At 29.2% G+C, this 22,896-nt stretch overlaps 1 protein-coding gene and 1 long non-coding RNA gene across 3 annotated transcripts in view; both read left to right on the forward strand.

Annotated features, from left to right (window-relative positions):
* Positions 1-22,896, forward strand: part of LOC107993248 (neuromodulin) — a 92,184-nt gene that overhangs the window by 17,649 nt on the left and 51,639 nt on the right. Inside the window, exon 1 of one of the 2 annotated variants that reach the window (XM_062071880.1) lies at positions 16,671-16,992. The exons of the other annotated variant lie outside the window; for it this stretch is intronic. Within the exon in view, the coding sequence (XP_061927864.1) occupies positions 16,983-16,992 (10 nt within the window). The 5' untranslated portion in view covers positions 16,671-16,982. Of the gene's footprint in view, positions 1-16,670; positions 16,993-22,896 lie in introns of those variants that run through there. 2 annotated transcript variants of the gene reach the window in all.
* Positions 12,811-14,639, forward strand: LOC133665714 (uncharacterized). The gene is made up of 2 exons (XR_009828959.1): positions 12,811-13,488; positions 13,554-14,639. It is a non-coding gene; the product is annotated as an uncharacterized LOC133665714 (long non-coding RNA).

Consider the following 22,896-nt stretch of genomic DNA (forward strand, 5'->3'; position numbering starts at 1 on the left):
AAATCACATAAAAATTTATTTTTACAGAAACATTTATATCTATAATTATTCGCTTAATATAATATATTTCAAGAGAATTTTATCGTGAATTAATCTTTAGAGGTAAAAATACGATGAAAATTATTTTATGATCGTACAGGAAGTACAAACAGAGCTTTTAACAGCGATTTAATTACATTTACGTCGACACTTCACGCGTTAATTTATCATTAAATGCTTAGTTATCAAGAGGTACGTTTAAAAATTACAATCATATTAAAAACAAATTAAAATTTTTATCGTTCACTTTCTACTTTTTATCGTATTACAATACATTTGTTCGTATTTCATTGATATATTTATGTTGTCAAAATATTTCTCGTGACAGTGCGTAAACTTGAGTGAAAAATGAACGAAATTGTAATATGTTTAATAATCATCCAAGCAATATATAATTAAGCTTTGAAGCTCAACGTTCTCTTTCTCGACTCTTTGTGATCTGTTTATTGATTTGCTAGGATCAGCAGCCGGGAATAACGTTTCTTTTCTTGTATAGAGAGGGAATGAACGTTCTCTAACCTTTGACACCTCAGGTTTAGCAAAGAAGTCGTTAGCCATCCACTTGACACGTCGACTCGTCAATCTTAAACGTTGAATACTTTGTTACAGTAGGCGAAGTCATGATTATCTGTCACTTCAAACAGAAATTCACCCGCGATTCAGAGAACAGTATTCATTGGAATTCGATATTTAATTCATGGATAGTTTAACGGAGCTTGGTGGATGAATTAAGATATTTATTCAGTGGAAGAGAATCTTTGATTCATTTGATTCATTGTAATTGTAATAATAATTTTGGAAAATTTAAAATTTATGGAAAATTGTTGAAAATAATTTTTCCTGAAAACTTTAAAGTGGTAATCGGAAAACCGATCAACTTCAATTTTTATTGTTAGTTAAATAGAAAAGATATTTTCTAAATTGATAAAAATATTAATATGACAATAATTATAATTAAACTTGGATAGGAAAGTAATCAAAGAATTGTTACTTTTAATATAAATTTATCGAATTTCTTTCTGAGTTTGGAAAAGTCAATATCGATATTGAATGGAGGATTCTCAAGAGAATGGTTCTTTTATATATTTTATTAAATCAATATGTATTACAGAGAATTGTATGTTCGCAAACAAATTTGTTCTAATTTCGATGAAGCGTATAAATTATTCATTTTTGTGTCGATTAATTCATTTGCATCTATTTTCGCGATAGTTTTAATTAAATACAATTTTTAAAAATTCATACATAGACGTGCGAATGGAAATAAGAAAAAAATATTACTTTATAATTATAATTATTTGTTTCAAATTGAAAAAGAGAATCGAAAGTTGCAAATATAATTAAAAATATAAAATGTACATAGAATAATTAAAAAATTAATTTTATTAAAAATTTAATTTTAAAAAATAGTGAAATAATTTCATAAAATATAATAATATAAATTTCTAAAAATTAAGATGTAATTATAATTACGAATCATATAAGTATAAAATGACGTATAAAATTACGTCAACAACTCATTATAATATAATCAAATTATATTATAATTTTACTTAAAGTAAAGTGTGATTATATGAAAATATTAATATTATGCGAAATAATTCAATCGATTCCAATAATATTTTTTTTTTTATCAAAATGCTGCGATGTGAATTAAAATTTAGAATATCAATAAATTGATATTAAACAAGGGTATTGTCGATAATACATACACACATTTGCAATTGGTTTATTGCTCTTGACAAATTATACATTATTCATAAACGCGATTAATCGCGATAATTAGTTTGCAAATAGCGAGTTGCATAATATGAAGTCATGGTTGTGATATAGTTAATTGTAAAAATCATCAAAGGATCTCGCTTGTTCATAAGCATTATCTCTTCCTGTGAACTGAAGAATAATTTATCGTCGTTGTACAATGATTATTTCGTCTACATACGATTTATACTTATAACGTTAATCGAGAATAAAAATGGCAGGAAAAAAAATTCTAAAATGAATATCACAGTCCAAGGATGTGAAGTTATAAATAAAATCGCAGATTGATATCTTAAGACTATATGTAATATATTTTATCCTATTAAATTACAAATTAATTTACGTTTATTATGATTTATGATTATCCTATTTAATAATATATATCGAGAATAATATGTATCACGATTTGTTACAATCCTCAGATTGCAAAATCACTTATAATATCAATTTTAATATTTATCGTATTTCGTTAACTATGACGGAAGTAAAAATTTCCTGGAAATATTACGTTTCTTGGAAACGTGTTGCATCATCGTTCAGAATCATATTTCAAAATTAAATCTATCTGTAAGAAAACATAAAATAGGATATACATTGATATACATAAGTCTCCAAAATTTACGTAAGCGTCCCTTGACACACTTATTTCTTTTTTACTCGCTGTTCTTTCCTAAATTTGATAAAATACAAATGCAACTCCAGAGCATTTGAGTTATAAACGTGATTAAAATACAATTTTTGTATTAAGTCCATCGAATCTGGGTTTCAAATTTTAGATGTTTATCCTGCAAAAGCTTTAAGCTCTACTGCAAATGATTCCATTGTATTTCTTCGATGAAACAATCGTTTATAATCGAACTCACGACTTTTTGCTTCTTCCTACATTCCGCACAGATTTATTTTTGCGTTCGTCTGTCCGGTCGATCTATTTATTCGCGCATCGCATCAACGTCGTAATTAGATTTACCAATCTCTTCGTCGCTTTGAGATTCTTCTCCGCACGATTGAACGATCAATTATTTCGGAGATGGACACGTTGTTTTGTTGACTTTAGAAGTTAAAGCGATACGATACATTAAGCTGCAAATAGATGGAAGAGGATTGAAAATATATCTGGGAAATGATCCATGAATTAAGAGAACAAATTATTGAAAAGGAACTGCCGTTAAGAAATAAATTAAAATGCGACCAATGATCGTCAATTTTAATCGCAATAATTATTAAATCAGAATAATTTGATTTTCAAAGGTGAATTTTATTAAAAATTCGACAATTTAGAAATTGTTATCGAATATTAAAATTATCATATCACGTGCTTGGATATGTTTCTTATCTTCTCGATATTCCTGATCTCGCTCCATAGATCAATTTCTCGCCCATATCTACTGACCTCTTTCCTCGAGTGCACTCTTTCATCAATCTCCCGCAGACGTTTATGTATGTTAATGAATAGTTAAACAGATTTCCGTGCAATAAACATTGTTGGACTCTTTGGACCGAGAACATTCGAGCCTTATGTTTTTAAATGCGATGCTTATTAATTTGAATCGTTTGAAAAATATAAAAATCTCGTTCCTCGTATATAGTGAACGTATATAAAGTAGGTTAGAATAAAATTTTATCGCTTTTTTTTTTCAAATGAAATTTCTGGATGGTAAAGGAGCTTTGTAGTAATTAGAGAAAAACGAAAGATCATTTTTCTTCCGTTAATAACTGCGCGCCTCTTCTTCATAATGACAATATAAGGCTTAATATCTACATCTAATTGTTTTCATCAAACGGTACATACCAAGTTCCTTCTCGCGATATGATGTAATGACGCTTTCTTCGAGAGCAATTCTTTTCCACTCTTCCTGCTTTCCTGGAAAAATAAAATTTTTTGTCTTCTCTTTTCTCTTCTTTTTCCGAAGAATTATTTGTTTATTGCCAGGATATTTTTATGCAATTACCAGAAACTCGAAACAAGCAACTAGAAAAAAATTATTATCTCTCTCAATCGTCAAGATTTTCGGGATTTACGACATCAGAGTAAAAAAAAAATAAGCGTTTCATGGATGATAAATAATGATTATATTATACGTAATAACAATTTCAAGATATAAAGATGTATAATTATCTTCGAATTTATCTTCAATCTTTCTCTTAGAATATTATGACTGATAATTAATCGTTATTATACGTCACCAGTTAAAAGATACTACTAATAATTAATAAATAAATTTATACGTTTTCTCCATTTAATGCGTGTATAATTTACTTGATCATTCGATGAGATGAGAAAGTATATATAAAATATACAATTTATTATTAAAATGTAATTAATTAATTTACCTTGAAACTGGATTGATACTTCGTCGAATAAAAAGTAGAATTCTTATTCAATCGATTTAATTTCTTTTTGACAATTTTGTCGATTAACAATAATAGATATAAATTATTCTATAAGATTAATTTAATTAAGGGATTCTGAGATGGAGTATCAATTATCAAAAATTATATTTTTTTTGTCAATTTCCTTTGTGATCCTAATAATATGATAATTGAATAGGAATAATGATTTCATAATAATTAAAAGCAATTTCCTTTCAATTATTCGTCTTCTTGTTGATAATCAAGAAATCAATCAATTGGATCATATGTTCGTGTCATTTCATATCTCGAATCTAAAAATAAAATTTATCTATCGACCCGTCAATTGACGTTGAAAAGTAAATGACAAACTATTAAAAATATTGATTGATTTTTTTTTCTTTTATAATATTTATTGATATTTTTTTTCTCATGATTACGTATTTTATTTTCGAATAATGATATTTCAATTCTGACATCTCGTAGACTATTTCATGATCTTAAAATTTTCGATATTTATATTTATAAATCAATTTAATATATCCTTTTAATAATAGTATTATATTATATTATATTATATTGATAGTAATAATCTAAATTATCGTTAAAAAAATTTTTCGATGACACTAATAACTTTGAGTATTTAATAAATACTTTTTCATTTAAAAGTTTTGTGTAAAAGTTTTATCATAGATAGTTTCTAACAGTTACCAACACTTTAGAATTTTTGAAAGAAGTTTTTTTTTATAAAAAGATTATAACTTATATCATTTGCGGTATAAATGTGGTGGATTTTGTAGTATGAATATTAAAATATTCGGATTATTTTTAGACAGACTGAAAAAATACTTTCGGAGAAAAGTGGATCGTTTCTTGCATGCGTAACGAATATGGAGAAAAAAGTTGCACGTTCCTTTGGCCTTGCCAAACCATCAAATTCCCTCAGCATTTAAATGAAAATAACTGCATGAAAATTAGTTTTTTTCCCCCATTCGTTTACATATTCATAAACAAGTCTATTCGTCACAGTTTATCTTCATATTTGTTCATCATTTGAAGTATCTATTAATCAATAATTGCATTTTTCTTTTTTTCTAATTAGAAGCGATCAATTGAAACGAATTTCTTTGATTATTATTTCTTTATGGATTAATTTAGATTCGAAAATTATTTTATTATTATTTCCTCTTAGATTTTATCCGAAAAAAACTTTGAATCAAATATTTTTTATTCAAATTTTATTTTTCATTCGATAAATTTCATATCGTTTAAATTATACATAATATGTAGATATTATAAATATTTTTCAAATGACAAATTTGATTAATTCAGTACGGCTGACTAATTTCACGTTCTACTAAGTTGACGTAATCATTAAGTGATATTTCCACGAATGACTGAATCATGTTTGATAATATATATGCAGATAGAATATAACGCGAAATGCGACGACACGATGATTATCTAGTAATTTTGGAACAGTGACAGAATGAATTACGGTTAGGAAAATGGATTGGATATTTAGTTTAGTATGCTTAGATAAATTTATAATATAAATTTTGTTTTTGTAAATATAGAAATAATTATATTTTGTTAATTAATCGAATAGCATAAATTATCGAACAACTATTTTTAATTTAATTAAATCAATAATATTTTTCAGGGAAATTATATTATTGTTAAAATATTCATGGAACAAGAAAAGAGAAAGAAAGAGGGAAAAAATTTATTTAAATTCAATACGAATTTATTTGGAATCAATTATTTTCAATAATTTTTAATTTGATTATTAAATAGATAAATAAATTATATATATATAAATATCAATGAAATCATGCTTATATCACAATCGATAGTTTTATATTATATTCCGATAATAAATTTTTGCCAGGTTTTCTTGTTGGTTTCAAGCAAAGTTTCCCCGGAATTATATACAACTACTGATAAGTAGTAGAAACCATGCATAGTCAGACTTCGTGATATTCGTGTCTAACTTTCTCGAATACAACAGTTTGCAACAGTTCCGTTACAATTGTTGGATATCAGTGAAGCAAAATACTTTTGCAGACAGGAAGAAAATAAGAAAAATAGTTGAATAAACGGGGGGTAATTAAAGAAATTTCATTTCGTGAGAGGAATGTGAAGGTTAAGTTTCGTCTCGGAAGCACAGAAAGTTGGATATTATTTAGACGTTCATTAAAAGCTTGGAATAATTTGTCTGAGTTATTAAGAATTTTAACAAAGAAAGCATTTCAGGTTTGTTCGTAATATTGTTTTACTGGAAAAATAATTTTATACATAATTTTTTAATAATTACAAGGATAAGAATCTTAATATTTTGACGCTTATTACATTTTTGAAAAAAATTCAAATATATGAATAAATCAGCCGCTAAAACTATTCTTTTTACACATTTATTACAGAAAAAAATCCATAATCCTGGATATCATCAAGCAATTTATAAACACCGATTAAAAAAATAAATAAAAAAAACGCATTCTTTAGAAATAACTCCGTATCAAATGTGAACAATACAAAATAAGTCCTACCTATCCGATTGTTGAGAATAAGTGAGTGAAATAGATATTGTATTAGTCAGACACAGAGCAAAGGGTATTTGGCATCTTACTTTATCAAACACGAGAGAAGCGAAGAGTGCTGCTTGTTGGTAAGGTCGTGCAAGCTCAGTACCAGTCGAAAGCTCTCTCTTTCTCTCTCTCTGTTTTATCGGCCGTAGCTACAAGCTCACCATTGATAAGTCTTATCAAGCGTCCATCCATTTTGAATAGGTGGCGGCAAGAATCTTTGTGGAGCTTTTACGAAATAGCGGAATACGAAAAAAGATCGCAGCTTAAAATAATTATACGCTTTATCGACGAGATTTTTGTCGGTCCTCGAACACGTATCCGCTGCTATTCCATCTTTAATTGGACTCTCTAGGCTCTGTTCTTCTTGAGGAAAATCCAGTCGACTCGTAGGATTTAATTTCAACAAATTTATTCAGTTACGTGACTCAATTTTTAAGCTTACTTTTAATAGCGCTCCTTTTCTTTCTTCTCTCTCTTTCGTTCTTCTTTTTATTTTCTATAAAAAGAACGTGATTGACTTTTATAGAAAGATTAACCTATTGACCTATATCATATATAATTTTTGGTTTGCGTGAATAATGGATTCTCTGGTTTGTATTTTGTTTCAACAAGTATTTATCGATAAAAATTTCATAATCAATATTTCTCTACTTATCAAACGATTTGTTGCACAAAGTCAAAATTCTTCGATAGAAATAATTTTTCTTCTTCCCTTGAATTTTATTTCTTCGCAATATTTATTCTCCCGCAAATGTTTTATGCATTGCACGTAAGTCGCTGACAATTCAGTGTTTCATTATAATAGGTCGCAGATTATGAACATGTAATGATTAATCGATTCCTCTTGCCTACAACTCGACTGTCACGAATTCCGTGCTTGACAGGCAAATAACAACTAAATGTGATCATATTGTCGCCAATAACATTTCAGTTAAGTACAAGTTGTAAGCCAGATGGTATTTCTAAGGTTTTGTGAATCTACGAGTTTCTCTGTGCGGTTGTTAGGTAATTTAATCTATTTTGTCTAATCCAAATCAAAATTCTATCAATGCTTGATAAATTAATTTTCTTTCTAAATTTTTTTCATATGCACAGAATAAAGAGTTTTTAATTTCTATAGATTTTTTTTCAATCGTGTAACATTTATATTTTAATATAGGAGATTAATGGAAAAATGAATATTTTGAAACGAGATATTACGTATAAATTTATTTTGGATTTCTTTCATTATTCTTCTATTCAGCTTTTCAATTATCTTATAATTGATAATTGTTAAAATATTAATATGTAAAATGAATTTCACGATGAATACTAATAATTTCTTTATTTTTTTTTTTAATATAAATACATTTATTTTTGTTTTAATACGAAAAATTTTATGACGAAAAATTATTTTACTATCTGATTAACTATACATAGAAAGTTTACTTCTTCTTCCACGATTTTTTTACTTCAACAAGCAATTTTCTTGTGCGCTTCTATGAACTGCGAATGTTGCAGAATAGGTATGATTAGGTACTGTCTCTATAAAAAGTAGGTCACAAGCTTGTAAGATCTTGTTTCAAGTAATTTAGCATTATTTTGATTTGCAATACAATGTTTACTATACATTATTGTGAAATTACTATTAATCTCTTTCTCTATATTTTAATATTATAGAAACGTGAATATCCATGTTCAAAAATATGATACATGATGAAAGAAAAAAATATTTAATCGAAAAACTCGTTGTCAAATTACATTAAATATTATAATCTTTCTCTATACTATTCATTAAATCGAAGACTATATATTTAAAGAATAATTCAATAATAATTTTTTTCATTTTTTATAAATTTATCGACAACGAATATAAAATTATATCCGATAACACAACTTCACGATCAAATTTCTCAGTCAAATCCTAACTCTTTAAACATTCATCATCACAACATAACAAAGTTTCGCATGTTCCGCCGTTTGTTTCGAATAATAATAACGCGTCGAATGAATATCTCGGATAAACGAAACGACACCTCTCCATCCATCCGTCAAATTTCTTCCCCTCCTTCGAGTAAATTCACGGGGCACAGGCCCAACGCAGGCACGCTCCTGCGTCCCGCTCACTGAGATTGCGTGGCGTTCCGCGCAGGGCCGTAAACTCTGCCCCTTATAAAAGGGATCGCCGGCACCTCGAATACGCCAGTCGCACGTTAAAACAGGTAGCTCGCGCGAAGGTGAGAATCGTCGCGTTTCCCTCCCTGTGTCAGGTGAGTCCTTTTAGTCACAGTATTTTTTTTTTTTTTAGATCTTTAGCTAGGGGGAGGAGGGGGCACGATTCGTGCACGAGGGCGAGTGTGCGTTTGCAAAGGTCAAAAGGGTGGAAATACAGTTACGGCGTGGTCACACGCGAGGCGCGCTTATTTCGACGCGGCGGGCTCGTTTTGGAAATTAGACGAAAAGGAGGAAAATGTGGTTTTTAAAGGAAAAAAATTTGAAAATGCCTGTTTCAAACGGAGATTTTTTTTGGCGTCGTTTCGTGGGTGAAGGAAATTTGCTTACCGAGGGAAAAATTTCTTTGTTTTAACTTTGGGTGGGATTAAAAGATGGAAGGTAGTTGTTAAGTTTGGAAAGAATGTTTGTTTTTCTTCGCTGTTGTTGAGAATTAAAAGTTGAGAATGTTTATATATTTAGTTTTTTATTTAGAATTTTTATAAAAATGCTTTCCTTTTTATCGATAAAATTATTGATAAAAGTTCGATGAAGAAATTGAAATTGGATAAGAGAGAAGGAAGAGTAAGTTGTTTTGTGCTTTATTTTTCGAGATCGATTGTTAAAAATAAAACGTAAGGGAAACAGTAAGGAAGATTATCTTTTGAAAATATAATTTATGGACGAAGTATATTAATATCTTCATTAAGCAAAAATTAAACTTTTTAAAAGAACGTGTGTAAAAAAGATATTTTTTTTTATTTCTTAAAGAATCTTCTTCAACCATCTTCTTTCCATTATTCTTCTTTTCATATTTATTATTTTTATTTAAGATTTTATTCAACTTATTAAAAAGTTAATTTATAACTTTTCAGATTCATAATTGAAAATATAGAAATATCATATTCATAAAAAAAATTTACATCAAACACAATCAAAATAAAAATTCTAAAAAAAAAAAGAAGAAAAAAATAAAACTCATGTCGATATATCCTTTGAAAAATGTCACCGAAAAATCGATCATTGTATACATCTATAAATAGATGCATAAAATATGAATAAAACATTTACAACAATCTTCCTTCTACTAAAAGCAACCCTTAGAAAATTCTTTAGAAGAAAACATCTCTAACCGTGTTATTCAGAATCCGTATTTCTTCGAGATTTACTTGAAAATGAAACCTTTCCTTTTCTCCGTGGTTTTAATTCGATTTTTTTTTCCATTTACCTCCAAGCTATTCAACGCGCGTTTACAGTCGCGGACAGAAAAGAATAATTAATGATCCTGTGTTTTAATTTAATAAATAAATGATTCATTTCCGCGGTGACACTCGTTAATTAATTCAATCGAAAAATTAATTTTGCGCGCGATCTTATCTCGTCTATTTCCGCGACTTCATTTAGAGGATAAACGAGATATGATAAAAATGTTAGATTATCTTACAAAAAGGTAAGAAATCTTAAATTTAACGAAAGTTGAACGTGTACAACACTATGTAAAACATGATTGGGCACATAGCGATTTTTTTTGGAAATGGAAAATCTCTTTGAACATATTTCGAATAATTGCAAGATTAAATGTTTAAATGATATGAAAAATAGAATGTTCAAAGAATTGTTTTCACTCGTAATAGTTTCGATAATTACAGTTTGTTAATTAAACTCTCGTAAAGTTTAGATTTTTACGATTGGTTGTACGAATAAATAGAGTTGAAGAGAATGGAATTGATTGGAAGGGAAAAAAAAAAGAGAGGCACAGACGTTTGATATAAGTTGCTCGTCCTTCCGCATAGGGGTTAACAAACAACGTAGAACAATGGAAGTTTCGACTTTGTGGAGTGAACGCGGTTGGCATGTATACGTTTCAACGAAAATTCCGATAAAATCTCTGTTTAGATTCTTGTTCGAAAGTGTTATACGAATGTCTTGCGGTGATCGATGCTTGGAGAATTGTTGGAGCTATGTTGTATTCCGATTGAAATAGAATATTGTTTCTTTATCGGTTTAGTTCAATTATTCTATTTCAGATTCTGATATTGAAATCTTTTCTTTTCCTGGTATCGGTAACTTTTATTTCTAATTTTTCTTTTCTTTTGTTTTTTTTTATTTTCTTTTTTATTTTTTGCTCATAAATTAGATTTTTATCTTAGATACAACGATAGTTATTATTAGGAGGAATAAAGATAAAAGTATATGCATTGATAAAAAGATATCGCGAAATGAATATGCGATATTATTTTAAAAAAAGGCGTGAATTACTCTTGGCCAATTTATTCGCTTCATAATTCCAAAAATACGAGACCTTGGCTTGTTTTCATTTTTTTTTTTTTAAAGCGAAGCGATGCGACGAGATTAGATCTATAACGATCGGTACTTTCTCCTTAATGGCAATTTACCATCGCTTTATTATCTGTGAATAATGAATTTATAATGCAAAAATAGTATTAATATTTAAGCAACGATATCATAATATTTATAGCAACTTCATCTTTTTATTCATGCAACGTGTACAAATGTTCTTCTTCGAAAAAAATCATGTTTAAAAATCGATCAAGCTGATTATAATGAATAATCGACAGAATGTATATTCAAAATTAGATAAAAAATAAATATGGAACTTTTTTATTCAAAGATTCAAAAATTTTCCAGAAAATCGAATTTTAAATATTTTATATCGATTCCTAATTGAGATTTTGAGCACGTTCGAAACTCAATTTTCTCGAAAATGAGATATTCAAATTTTATTACAATTCAACAAGAGAAGAAAATTCCAAGTTATTCTTCCACCAAACATTTTATTCCAAGCTTCAATTTCTCAATTTAAAAATATTATAATCTCGATAATAAACTTTCTTAATCCTTCCATCTTTCTCACATCTCAGAATCAAAAAATCAATTTTCAAAAATCTTCGTAACACAAAAATCATTAGAAAATCTTCTCAAACAGTTCTTCCTTCATATCAGATTTTTTTCTCGTCTTTTCACAATCCTCAGTGACGAAACGTGTCACAGATGTTTTCAGTAAATTTGTTTTATCGAAAGTAAACGTGTGTATCCGGATGTAGCCGGTAAGAAACGTTCTAAATCCCTACGTGAAACGCAAAGAGAAACGGCGCCCATGAAACACTGAATGTAGAGTAATCCTCGTGTTGCGAAAGAAATCCTTAGTTCGCAGCTGGAGATACGTTGTACGACTTTTCGAATTGTACCATCCCTTTCGATTCTCCTCCAGCATGCTTTGGGAATTGCCCTCGTGAAATTGGACCGGTTGATTTATACCGTTATGGTGTATACGATGTCCAATATGCTCGTAACATTGCGTTGTGTTAGTTTGGAAAAGCCAATGGGATCGGTTTTGGCGCAGAAAATTGTTTTTCAAATATGTATGCTATGTTGTTATTTAATATTAAAGGAAAAGTTAAGGCAGTTAGGTGTTGCCGAGTAGAGGTTAGACAAATTTCCAATATTCTTGTCTATTTTTATACTAAAATTGATTATTATGTATTCCTTTTGAATTCCAAATGCACAGGATGTTCAGTTATTCATGGTATTTCTCTTGAAAAAAAAAAAAGAAAAAGAAAGAAATGTAAACTTTCTGTTTTTGAATAAATCAAGTTTAGAAATTTTAAATACGGATATATTTGATAATAAAATTCTTGAGAATTGTCTTTTCTATTTTCTCGCAACATGTATTCACAGACATTTCAATAATTGCATATGAATATTTATAATTTCTTATACATAAATAATCACGTATTTAATTTTCTGTGTTTAGAAACTTAATATTCTATTATCTCTGCAGATTTCCTTCTTCGTTTTAATTAGATTATTTTATTACTCATTTTAAGTATGATGAGCAAAAAAATTTTTTATATGTAAGATTTTATGCAATTTATGCATAGATTTATTTACTTCTATAAACATTTGAGAAGGAAATTTTATTATCTAAATATATCCAAACAAATTAAAATGTTAGAATGAATTAATCAAAGGATCAACAGGATTATACTCTTAAAATAAAAATTATATATATATATCGAAGACTTTATTTTACTATTAAAAAATAATACTTCTCGTTTCGCTCGTCCACACGCACTTTTATACTCACATTTTACTTCGAGCTGTTGTCAATCCGAAGGAGACATAGCGTGAGGTGCGAACTCGACTCAACGTGATAACACGAGAATGCTCATGGGGAATAACACCAAGCAGACGTCTGTGTTTGACATAAAATTATTACCGGTAATATTCCTTTCGCAACGATGCATAAATCGGTTCGTAAATCAATGCTTCTAACAGACGGAACCGGAACCGGAGAAAAAGCAACAACATTGGAATAATGATGTAACGATCACACGATGCGAGGAATAATTGAGAGGCTCATAATTAAATTGTGGTTGTTTACGCATTTGAATGAAAAATTTCAATGTGTATAAATCCACAGAATGTGCAGATGTGATTATATATTTAAGTTTGTGATATAATTTGTTCAAATTTGCATAAACTACTCAAAATATAATATAATTCTCGTCAAAATTTTTTATTTATTTAGATAATAATGGTAATTAACAAGTCTTTCAAATTGATCTTTATTTTATTATTATTTTCTAATTAGATAATTTACAGGATTATTATTTTATACTTTGAAGAGAGTGAGAATTAACTAAAACGATACTTTTGTAATGGCGAGAAATTTGATAGAAACTCGTAGAAAATTTCTGAAAAACAAATATTCATGAAAACTATATGACAAATGACGAAAAATCTTATTAAAAATAACACGTACCATTAAACAAAAAATTAATATTATAATAAAAAATAGTGGATGCATTCAAGCACAAATCGTCAAGCATGCTATTTCATTAAAAAAAAAAAAAAAAACAAAAGAAAGAAAGAAAAGAAAATAAATGAATAAAAATTTATCGAATAAAAATCGAAGATAACGGCATTCCTTTGCGTCCATCCAATAAAATTGAACGAACCCTTCGATTATCTTCGTTCAGGCGTATAGATTTTATCGTGGCGTGGAAAGGGCAATCCAGTCGACTGAATCTCTCGTTTCGACGAAGTTCACACGAAAACTGGCGGGAATGCCACGAATTTACGTGCTCACGCTGCCGTGAAACGTATCTGGCCGCGTGCAACGCAGAAATATAACGAACGGGGGCTGGGGATTGTGTTGAAGTAGTGAGTACGATGACTTGAGCGCGAAAAAAATAATTAGAGAAGTTCGCGAAAATGTACTCGCGTCGAAAAGTAAACTTGCTCTCTCTCTCTCAAAATACGAGTTGTTTTTGATATCTCTATGTTTTTAGATTGTCCAGAGAAAGATCCAAACAGGAGAATTGCAACGATTATGTTTGTTCGTTTAATTAACGATCGTGCAATAACCAATTTGTGGATGTGTGGATACATAGGAAAATTGGATTCGATCGGTTGGAGAAGATGGATCTCGACTATATTTCATATATAACTCGACCCAATCGATTTTCTTTTGCTTCTTGTTGATTGTGCGGTGGAGAGATTTGTGTTTTTGTGCTTTTAGAAATGAATATGTATTTACCTTTCTCGTTATTTTAGGATGGAAGCCTGGCCCATATGTACTATTATTTATACAATACATATTTTGAAAGTGAGGTTTAGCGAAAGGAAATTGAACGATTTGTTTAAACTTGTTTAATCGAGATAAATATATTAGTTTTAATTTTTTTTTTAATCATCTACGATATTTCTATTATAATTTTTCTTTCCCCTCCTTTATATTCCATATTGTATCGTTTAACAATTATTCAACGAATATTAATACGAAGATCTAATTACAATTTCTCCGCAATAACCTCGTCACATTTTATCACGGTTCTCCATCGGATCGGAAGACTGGCAGCGATAATTCACCCATCCACTTCAATCCTCACCCGGCGTAAGACGTTTAATACGTCCTGTTTCATTAAGAGCGAACAGGTCGGATCGATTTTCGATCCTCGTACATATGCGGTTGTCGCGTTTTAACTCCCGATGTACTCTGCAAAAAAGAAAAAAAAAGGAAAAAAAAGGAAGGAAAAGGGATCAAGTCTGATCGATACGCGACTTTGTATATGTATATATATATATGTGTATATACTGTTCACGGAAATGACGAAGATGTTCGCCAGCATGGCACACCACTTTTGTCCTTTCAGAAAATTACTCGCGGGAATATCGACGGAACTCGGTTGGAATTTTGCGCTTCGGGCGTTTGGTAACTTGGCGCTCGTGATATCTTGTGTATGGAATAAAAAGAGGAGAGAGAGAAAGAGAGAGAGAGAGAGAGAGAGAGAGAGAGAGAGAGAGAGAGAGAGAGAGAGAAAGAGAGAGATAATTGCAAGGAGAAAATAAAAGATTAAAATAAAGAAAAAAAAAGAAGAATGGATGGCACCGTTCAAGTATTCATGAAAATTCGTAAAGAAGTTGTACGGATAAAAAGGATAAGAAGTCTTTGGAAAATCTTCTCTTTTGTTCCGTTTAAATCTTTCTAAAGTGTTTACTGCTTGTCTTCCTGTAAATGATATCGTTAATTAAATCGACGACTAGGGAGGGTAAACTTTTGTATCGAAATCTAATGAAATTTAATCACTCTTTGAGACATTTTAGGCATTAAATAGATTCGATGTGTTCCTGTTGGTATTTCGATCTTGCTGTTCTCTATTTATTTATTAGTGATGCTGGAATCGAATTCGATTGGAATTTGTTTTTGAAAGAAATATGGAATAATAAATAATAGTGGATGGACAAAGAAAAAGACGTGAGTGAATTTATTTATTTATTTATTTTTTGTGGAATATAAGTACACGGTTGAATATGAAAAAAAATATGGGCTATTTTAGATAATGGAAATTTGCAATATCCTCTTAGTAGAAAAGGTTAGAAAAGGAGGTCACATTTTTTTATATTTAGAACTTTCACTTTGTGTTAAGTATTGGCGAATATTTAACACTTTCAATATCTATTTTATTCAATAAAATATAATGGTAAATAAAGAAGATTATTCAATTTCAATCAACTTCTTATCATATATTTTATTTATCAATTCGTTTAAGGTATCGATATAATTATATTTCTTAATTCGATTAATAAAGTTTACTTTTAAACAAAGTTACTTCAATAACTCTTTTTAACGCTCTTTTTCATTAATCAAATTTCTATTGTATAAAAATTTTTATCTTTCAGGCATATTCCCCAACATTTACGATATTAATTTTTAATATAAATTATCTTAAATTTAATAATCTTAGTCAAATATCAATTGACAAATAAAGGAACCAATTTGTCCACAAAAAAGAATCATCAAATAAAAATTTATCTTAAGCTTAAATTCTTAATAATTTCTTACTAATATATAATACTTTCTTATAGGTATCGCAAATTAAGCCTTCGTTTATCCTTTTATTTATCAAATCAACCGTTCAAATTCGACCCACGACCTATCCTAATCAACAAAAATAAAATCGACTGGCAAATGTCAAAAACACTCATTTCGAAGAAACGACAAGATCAAAAATAGTTGAAACAATTGAAAAAAAAACGATTGTTTCATCGCGAAATCAGAGAGATTCAGCGAAATTCATCGTGTGTCTATCCATTTGACAGAAAACGGACAGAGCAAAGTGTTGACACGTTTTGAAATGGTTGCGCAACGAAATGGTGGCGTATACGCGGCCGCAAGAGAAAATTTATAAAAGAACACGTAGAACGCAATTCCGACGATTCGGTGCCTGGCGCGGCCCGATGCGCAGTTGTTCGTGTGCAAAGCTCGTGTATCAATAATGATTACGATCCGAGACGGCGGAAATATCGTTGATTTGTTTTATTTATTCGCGCGCTGCCGTTTTATCGGATGGACCCTGACTTCACAGTTCAAAGCGTTCGAATTCAGGAATTTGCGAGTTGGGAAGGTTAACGTGAACACTCGCTTCGATTATCTTACTGGAATGGGATAGCAGCCACGTTGCATCGTTAGCTTAACGCACGAATGTTCATTTTTAGTCTCGAGGAAAAGCTTCTTAAAGATTCGTGCGTATGGATTCAAGTACGTGTAGTAAATTTGTAAAATAGATATATAATAATGTGATTTTTCTATATGAAAGGATTTAATTTCGCAGAGAGTGGGTGTACCAACAATTTTTGCGATCGAGAGATGTAAAATCGTGATACGGCATCGTTAGATCGTAGAAATTTTTTGTAAGAAGAAAAAGATATTATTATTATGTATCTTGAATTTAATATCTTTCGACAAAATATTTTTTGGTCTATTGAATTTTGGTTATTGTTCTCAAATATGATATATCTTGTTTCAATATTGACACGTTTTTAAGTATTATTTTTGAAATTCTCGGACGGTTCTTTATCGAAAAACTTTCTCTTAAAAGATTGGCGAGTGTTTTGATGTTTTTCTTCTTTAGTTACTCTTGCCTTTGGTGGTCTTTACGAAATGCAAATGATTCGCGCTTCTGTTAATGTGAGTTTTCTTTGAAGAAATGGGGAAATTAGTTTAAAATTACATTAAATCAAAAATAAGGAAAAATGTTTTTACATTATGAAAGTTTCTAATTTCACTTATAAACGATGCAAAAAAAAAAAATATAATTTCTTATGGTAAATTAAATCTTCCTTAAACCATTTCATTGAAGTTATATTAATTGAGGTTATAATTTTTCATTTTAAATAATTTTATATAATTTATGAAGTGGATTTATGTTTTTCATCGAATAGCATTCAAGCTTTTTCCTTTATTTTTATTTTTATTAAAATTTACAATTTATATTTTTATACAATAGTTTCAATATTAATTATATTTTTATTTATCTTTCTACAAAGACAAAAATTTTACGACTTTAATAAACCAAGATGCATATCATAAAATATCCAGCAATATGATATTTATTCTCACTATTTTTTTGCACCATATCAGGCTTTTATGAGCTCACTGATATCTTCAGATAATATAAATTTTGATGTTTCTGCAGAAATGATAAAGTTATATTCCGTTTTCAATTTTTCATCTTATTGAAATATCTCTAGAAACTTTTTATTTTAGAAAAATAATAAAAATATATCGATAAAAAAAACAACTTATATCATCACGTGTCTGATATTGATAGCGTATTTCAATTATAATTCTTATTCGATCACTCAATTTTTTTTTTTTTGCATTTAAAATATTTTTCAACATTTATCCAATTCATTTTTTGTCTTATAAGCGAGTTTTCTTCCGAAGGAAGCTCTTCATTTTTTTTTTGTAATCATGGTTGCATATCGTAATCGAGCTTAATTTACCTCGACCATCATCGAATTGGAAATTTATGATAAATTTATAATTCATACGACTGGGCGCACGTGTGTATCGATTGAATTTCTCAAAATGTCAACACTAAATACGTGGGGATAGATTAATGAGGTATTAACTTTTCTTTGTGACTGATTCACGTCCCGTAATTAAAAGCGAAACGTGAAATAGCCGTGCAATTTCCGGTGATGCGGATCTCTTCTATAAAAGTGATATTAAACGAGAAAAACGCGAAACGTTTTATCACGAGATCATTAACTTTCTTAGGTTCTTATATTATATTTTCTTTAAGTCTAATAATACAATAACTCATAAAACAATTTATGGTCTTTTTTCTTTCTTCTTTTTTTATTCATAGCCTGACGCGATGCAAAGTAAAAAGTTGTTGTTAAAAAGAAAAGATATTTAAAACGAATAATATTCGAATAATTGGAATAATTATTTTATTATATAGCAATATCACACTTTATAAACAGCAAATACTTCAATGATACATACACTTCGTTTCACTGTTAGTGTTTTTTCACAAGATTAGATATGCGCGTTCAATCATCTGCAACGTAATTAAAATATTAAAGTTGCACGTATACACGATAAATGTATGGCAGTTCGTAAACAATTTACTTCGAAATTAGTTCATTTCCGCAATAATTTACGGAGTAACTCGTTAGAAATTCAGGTTCATATTGTCGTAAACGTGTATGAGTGTTTCGTACTTTTAATACTCTGATTGTTACTGCTATTTCGAAATCGCGTTGAATATTGTTTGAACATAATTTTGCATTTGGATGTTTATCAAGATAAATGAAAATTTATTTAGATACTTATTACTTGTTGTTACACAAGTATCGTTATACAATATTGAAATAATAAATTATTTCAATAAATTAATGATAAATTGACCATTAAGAAATATTTACGCTTCTTTCTCGTAATTATTAACTGATAATTATATTACATCTCTTTCTCTTTCTTTTTTTTGTTAATATCTTCAACAAAAATGAAATGAACAAATAATTTTCGAAAATAACGAAAAAATAAGTAAAGATAGAAGAGAATTGTTAATTTTTTTGTTCATAATAAAAGAATATTAATTTCTTGAGAACTCAGTTTCATAAGAAAATGGGGATTTTCTTTTGAAGTTTTTTTTTCCTGTTATTAAAACATGATTTAAAGCTTCTTTTTTTACTGCTGTTTAGAAAACTTATGTTTTGCTAGATTTTAGAATCGCAATTATTCTAACCGAATTATAACTGTATCACAGTCTATTTGTTTGGTTTGAATAACTGGATTGAAGTTGAGTATTGATAGGTGATTTTGCAGTAGCAGAGACGTGAAAATGATTGAGATAAAAAAAAAAAAAAAAATATTTGTTCTGGCGGTGAATAGAGAGTGATTGAATTGATTCGATGATATCGATGATAAATATTAGACACAGAACAATGAATCTCTTTTTTTTCTTTCTTTCTTTCTCTGCAGTGAAATTATATATTAATCTTTGGAAATTAAAATTTCAGTACAATTTTATTCCATTTCACAGATTTTATTGCCAGTCGTAAACGCTCGAGACTGTACTCCCGATATAGAATCGAATTTCGATGAAGAATTTAACGCTGTTGACTTGGGAAACTGAATTAATAAATTCTGGAGGAATACGATTTTTATGCATTCGTGGCCTTCGATAATTTTAAATAGTTTGAAGAGGTTTAAGAAAAATCGAATTTTTTGAAAAAAAATTTTATGAAGTAAACTTTGTGAACTCATAGAAACTCATAGCAATTATACATTTAATTCCAGTTTTACTAATTAAATTACAGAAAAACGGGATCATTGACAGTGTAATACGTTATAAAGGATTGCTAAAGATACCGTTAAAAGTTACGCTACATTTCTCTCTTCTATGGCACGCGTATTTTTACACATCGCACACTGAATTCCGGATCATTGACGTTGAAAATCTCGTCGATCAAGCGAGAATATTTGAAAATGAACGAAAACGTTGAAAGCAGCTTTGTTAAAATCAAAGCTTTTATGATGGTCTATGCTCTTATAGCATCGCACAATATTGAATATTCGGTCATGTTAAAAAAAAATCATGGAAATTACGAAATCTATTTGATTTTAATCGATATAATTAAACTCCAATATATCACTAATAAGCGATAATTTTCCAGAAACAAATGCATCTATCGCATAATTTACTTTGAAACTCGATCAAGTCGTATTAAAATTATCGAAAACTTTAAACCGCGATAATTTCGAAGATAGCAATTTCCGATCAATGAATGAAAGCGTGGAATCTTGCCCTTTAAAACGCCTTTTCATTCATCCCGATACGACTTCCGGTTCCCGAGATATCGTCGTGTAAAGAGAAGAGTAATTTTTAATCCTTATTCTATCGCTGTTCTTGTTTCTTGTCAAAGCTTCTCACTCGCACTTATTCTTGCAGACAAGTGACAGACGCGATTCCTGGAAGAACGTATTACGTAACACGCGTTTCCAGGAAAAAAATGTAGGTCACAGGCCCATTCATAATCTCCATCTTGTCTTAAATATTATGGACACTTTGAATCGTTACATCTCGGTAACCGATTCAGATATCGAGATGAACCAAAGAGTGGTTTCAATAGCAGCATCGTTTCCTCTATCTTCTGAGCAGGATTTTTTAATGATACGTATATTTTCTATCGTGTCAATGCAAGTTTTAGCTGTATAAAAAATCAATAGCATCTCTTTCAAATCAAATGAAACTGTACGCGTGATTTTCGTGGCAATTCATCCATATTCGAAGCGTCTATTTTTCTTTTCATTTTGCTTCTAAAAAATTGCTCGCAAAAATAAAGAAAGCACTAGACGAGTCGTTTTAAATAAGGAGAGCGAATCTATGCGTACGTATAATCTTCTACGAGATAGCTAGGTTAACGAGCACGAGAATGAATTATAAAGAGCACGATGTCTTTTCTTTTTTTTTCCCCCGTTCGCTGTGCACCGCATTGTGCACTTGAATAAAAAGAAAAAGAAGAAGAAATGTTTTACGACGAGTAGGCACATTGGAAAATTTCACCACTATGGAAATAATACTTATGGAAAATTAAAACGCGCGGAAATGCATCCTGGAAAAAGAAATGTTAGTTAGAAAATGTACAATATTTTTTCATGCGTGGCTTAATTGTTCAGGGTTAGTTGTTGAATAACTTTTGCGGCTTTTGCCGATGTGTTTCGGTTCCATTGTCACGTTAAAAAGTTGGAAATTTGTAGAAATATAAGTTATGGAAATTCGTAAAATATAATTGAAAAGCAAACGTTTAAAGTTTTAAGAATTAATACTTTTCAATTCTTGCCATTTTTGGTTAGATTAATCGTTTCAATTATAAGTATATATGTTAAACGAATATTGAGTAATTTTTATTAACATTATAATGTTAACATAAATGATATCTAGGAAATATTTAACGAATAAAAGAATACAAAAATTATTTATAATCCTTTTATCGTTACTTTAAAATAGAAAAATATGTTAATGAAGAAACAAATTTATTCTCAAAAGAATAACGAATTTCTGACGTTTCTGAATTATAACAGAGTTATACTATTATTCGAAGTCTGCATTAATTTAAATTTTAATTAGTTTAAGAATAGCAAGTATTTTGATCACGAACGCTCGTGCACAGACACAGGATAATTTCGTTAATCAAACCTAAGGTGTTTGTTGTTAGTTTATTTCAATTTGTGTTCGCGTAGAGGAAAGGAAAATGTTACAGGCCTGTCGATAATACCTGTTGGTTAATTAATTAATTAATTAATTAAATGGAATCCTAGCTTCATTAAAATCTTTCACTTCAACGGAATTCCCAAACTATCGTTCATTTGTGATTTTTCGCGATGAAATGGAACTAATGAATTTCATAAGCGGTTTTTATTTTCTAGAACGATGTTTTTCATCAAATTTTCTATTTTCCTTTCGTTTATTTTCAAGGAATCGTTAAAAACTATAACATTTCTCGTAGAATAAGCTTGTTAATCTGGATAAAGAATAATTTTATAAAACTTTTTTTTATAATTTCTATAATTTTCAAAGTAATCTGATTATAAGTTAATTATATATTCGATTATATTATTTGTTGATATCGTGATATGTATTTTTTTTAAAGAAAATCGAAAAAATTTAAAATTTTCAAGAAATGATCACTACAATTTAATTTACCTCTTTTTTTCCCCAAGATTCTTTTTCTTAATGTTACGTAATATCTTATTGCGTATTTCTTATTCAGATTCAAGATAAAATAGAATATGCATATCCTGATATAAAATAAATAACATATAGATTACTTCGATTCGCATAACAAATAGAAAACGAATATCGAAGCATCGTTTGGAAAAATATCTTGTGATTTTAATCAAATTGTTCCCAATGGAATAAAAAACGGATCGCATTATCGAAACGCTAGTTATCAAGATTTCCTCCAATATGTCCTTTTTGAAGAAACACATCTGTAAATATTCTTCCTCGATGGAAATGTAATTCACTTGGATCTAATTATTTTGTCATCTAAATTCGACTCTTTCTTCTCCAATTGCGCAGAATTTTCTCAATTAATTCGAATGATCCACCTTCTGTTCCGCTAACACTTTTAAAAATTTCACAAA

This window comes from Apis cerana, linkage group LG2, assembly GCF_029169275.1.
Source record: "Apis cerana isolate GH-2021 linkage group LG2, AcerK_1.0, whole genome shotgun sequence".
Lineage (NCBI taxonomy): Eukaryota > Metazoa > Arthropoda > Insecta > Hymenoptera > Apidae > Apis > Apis cerana.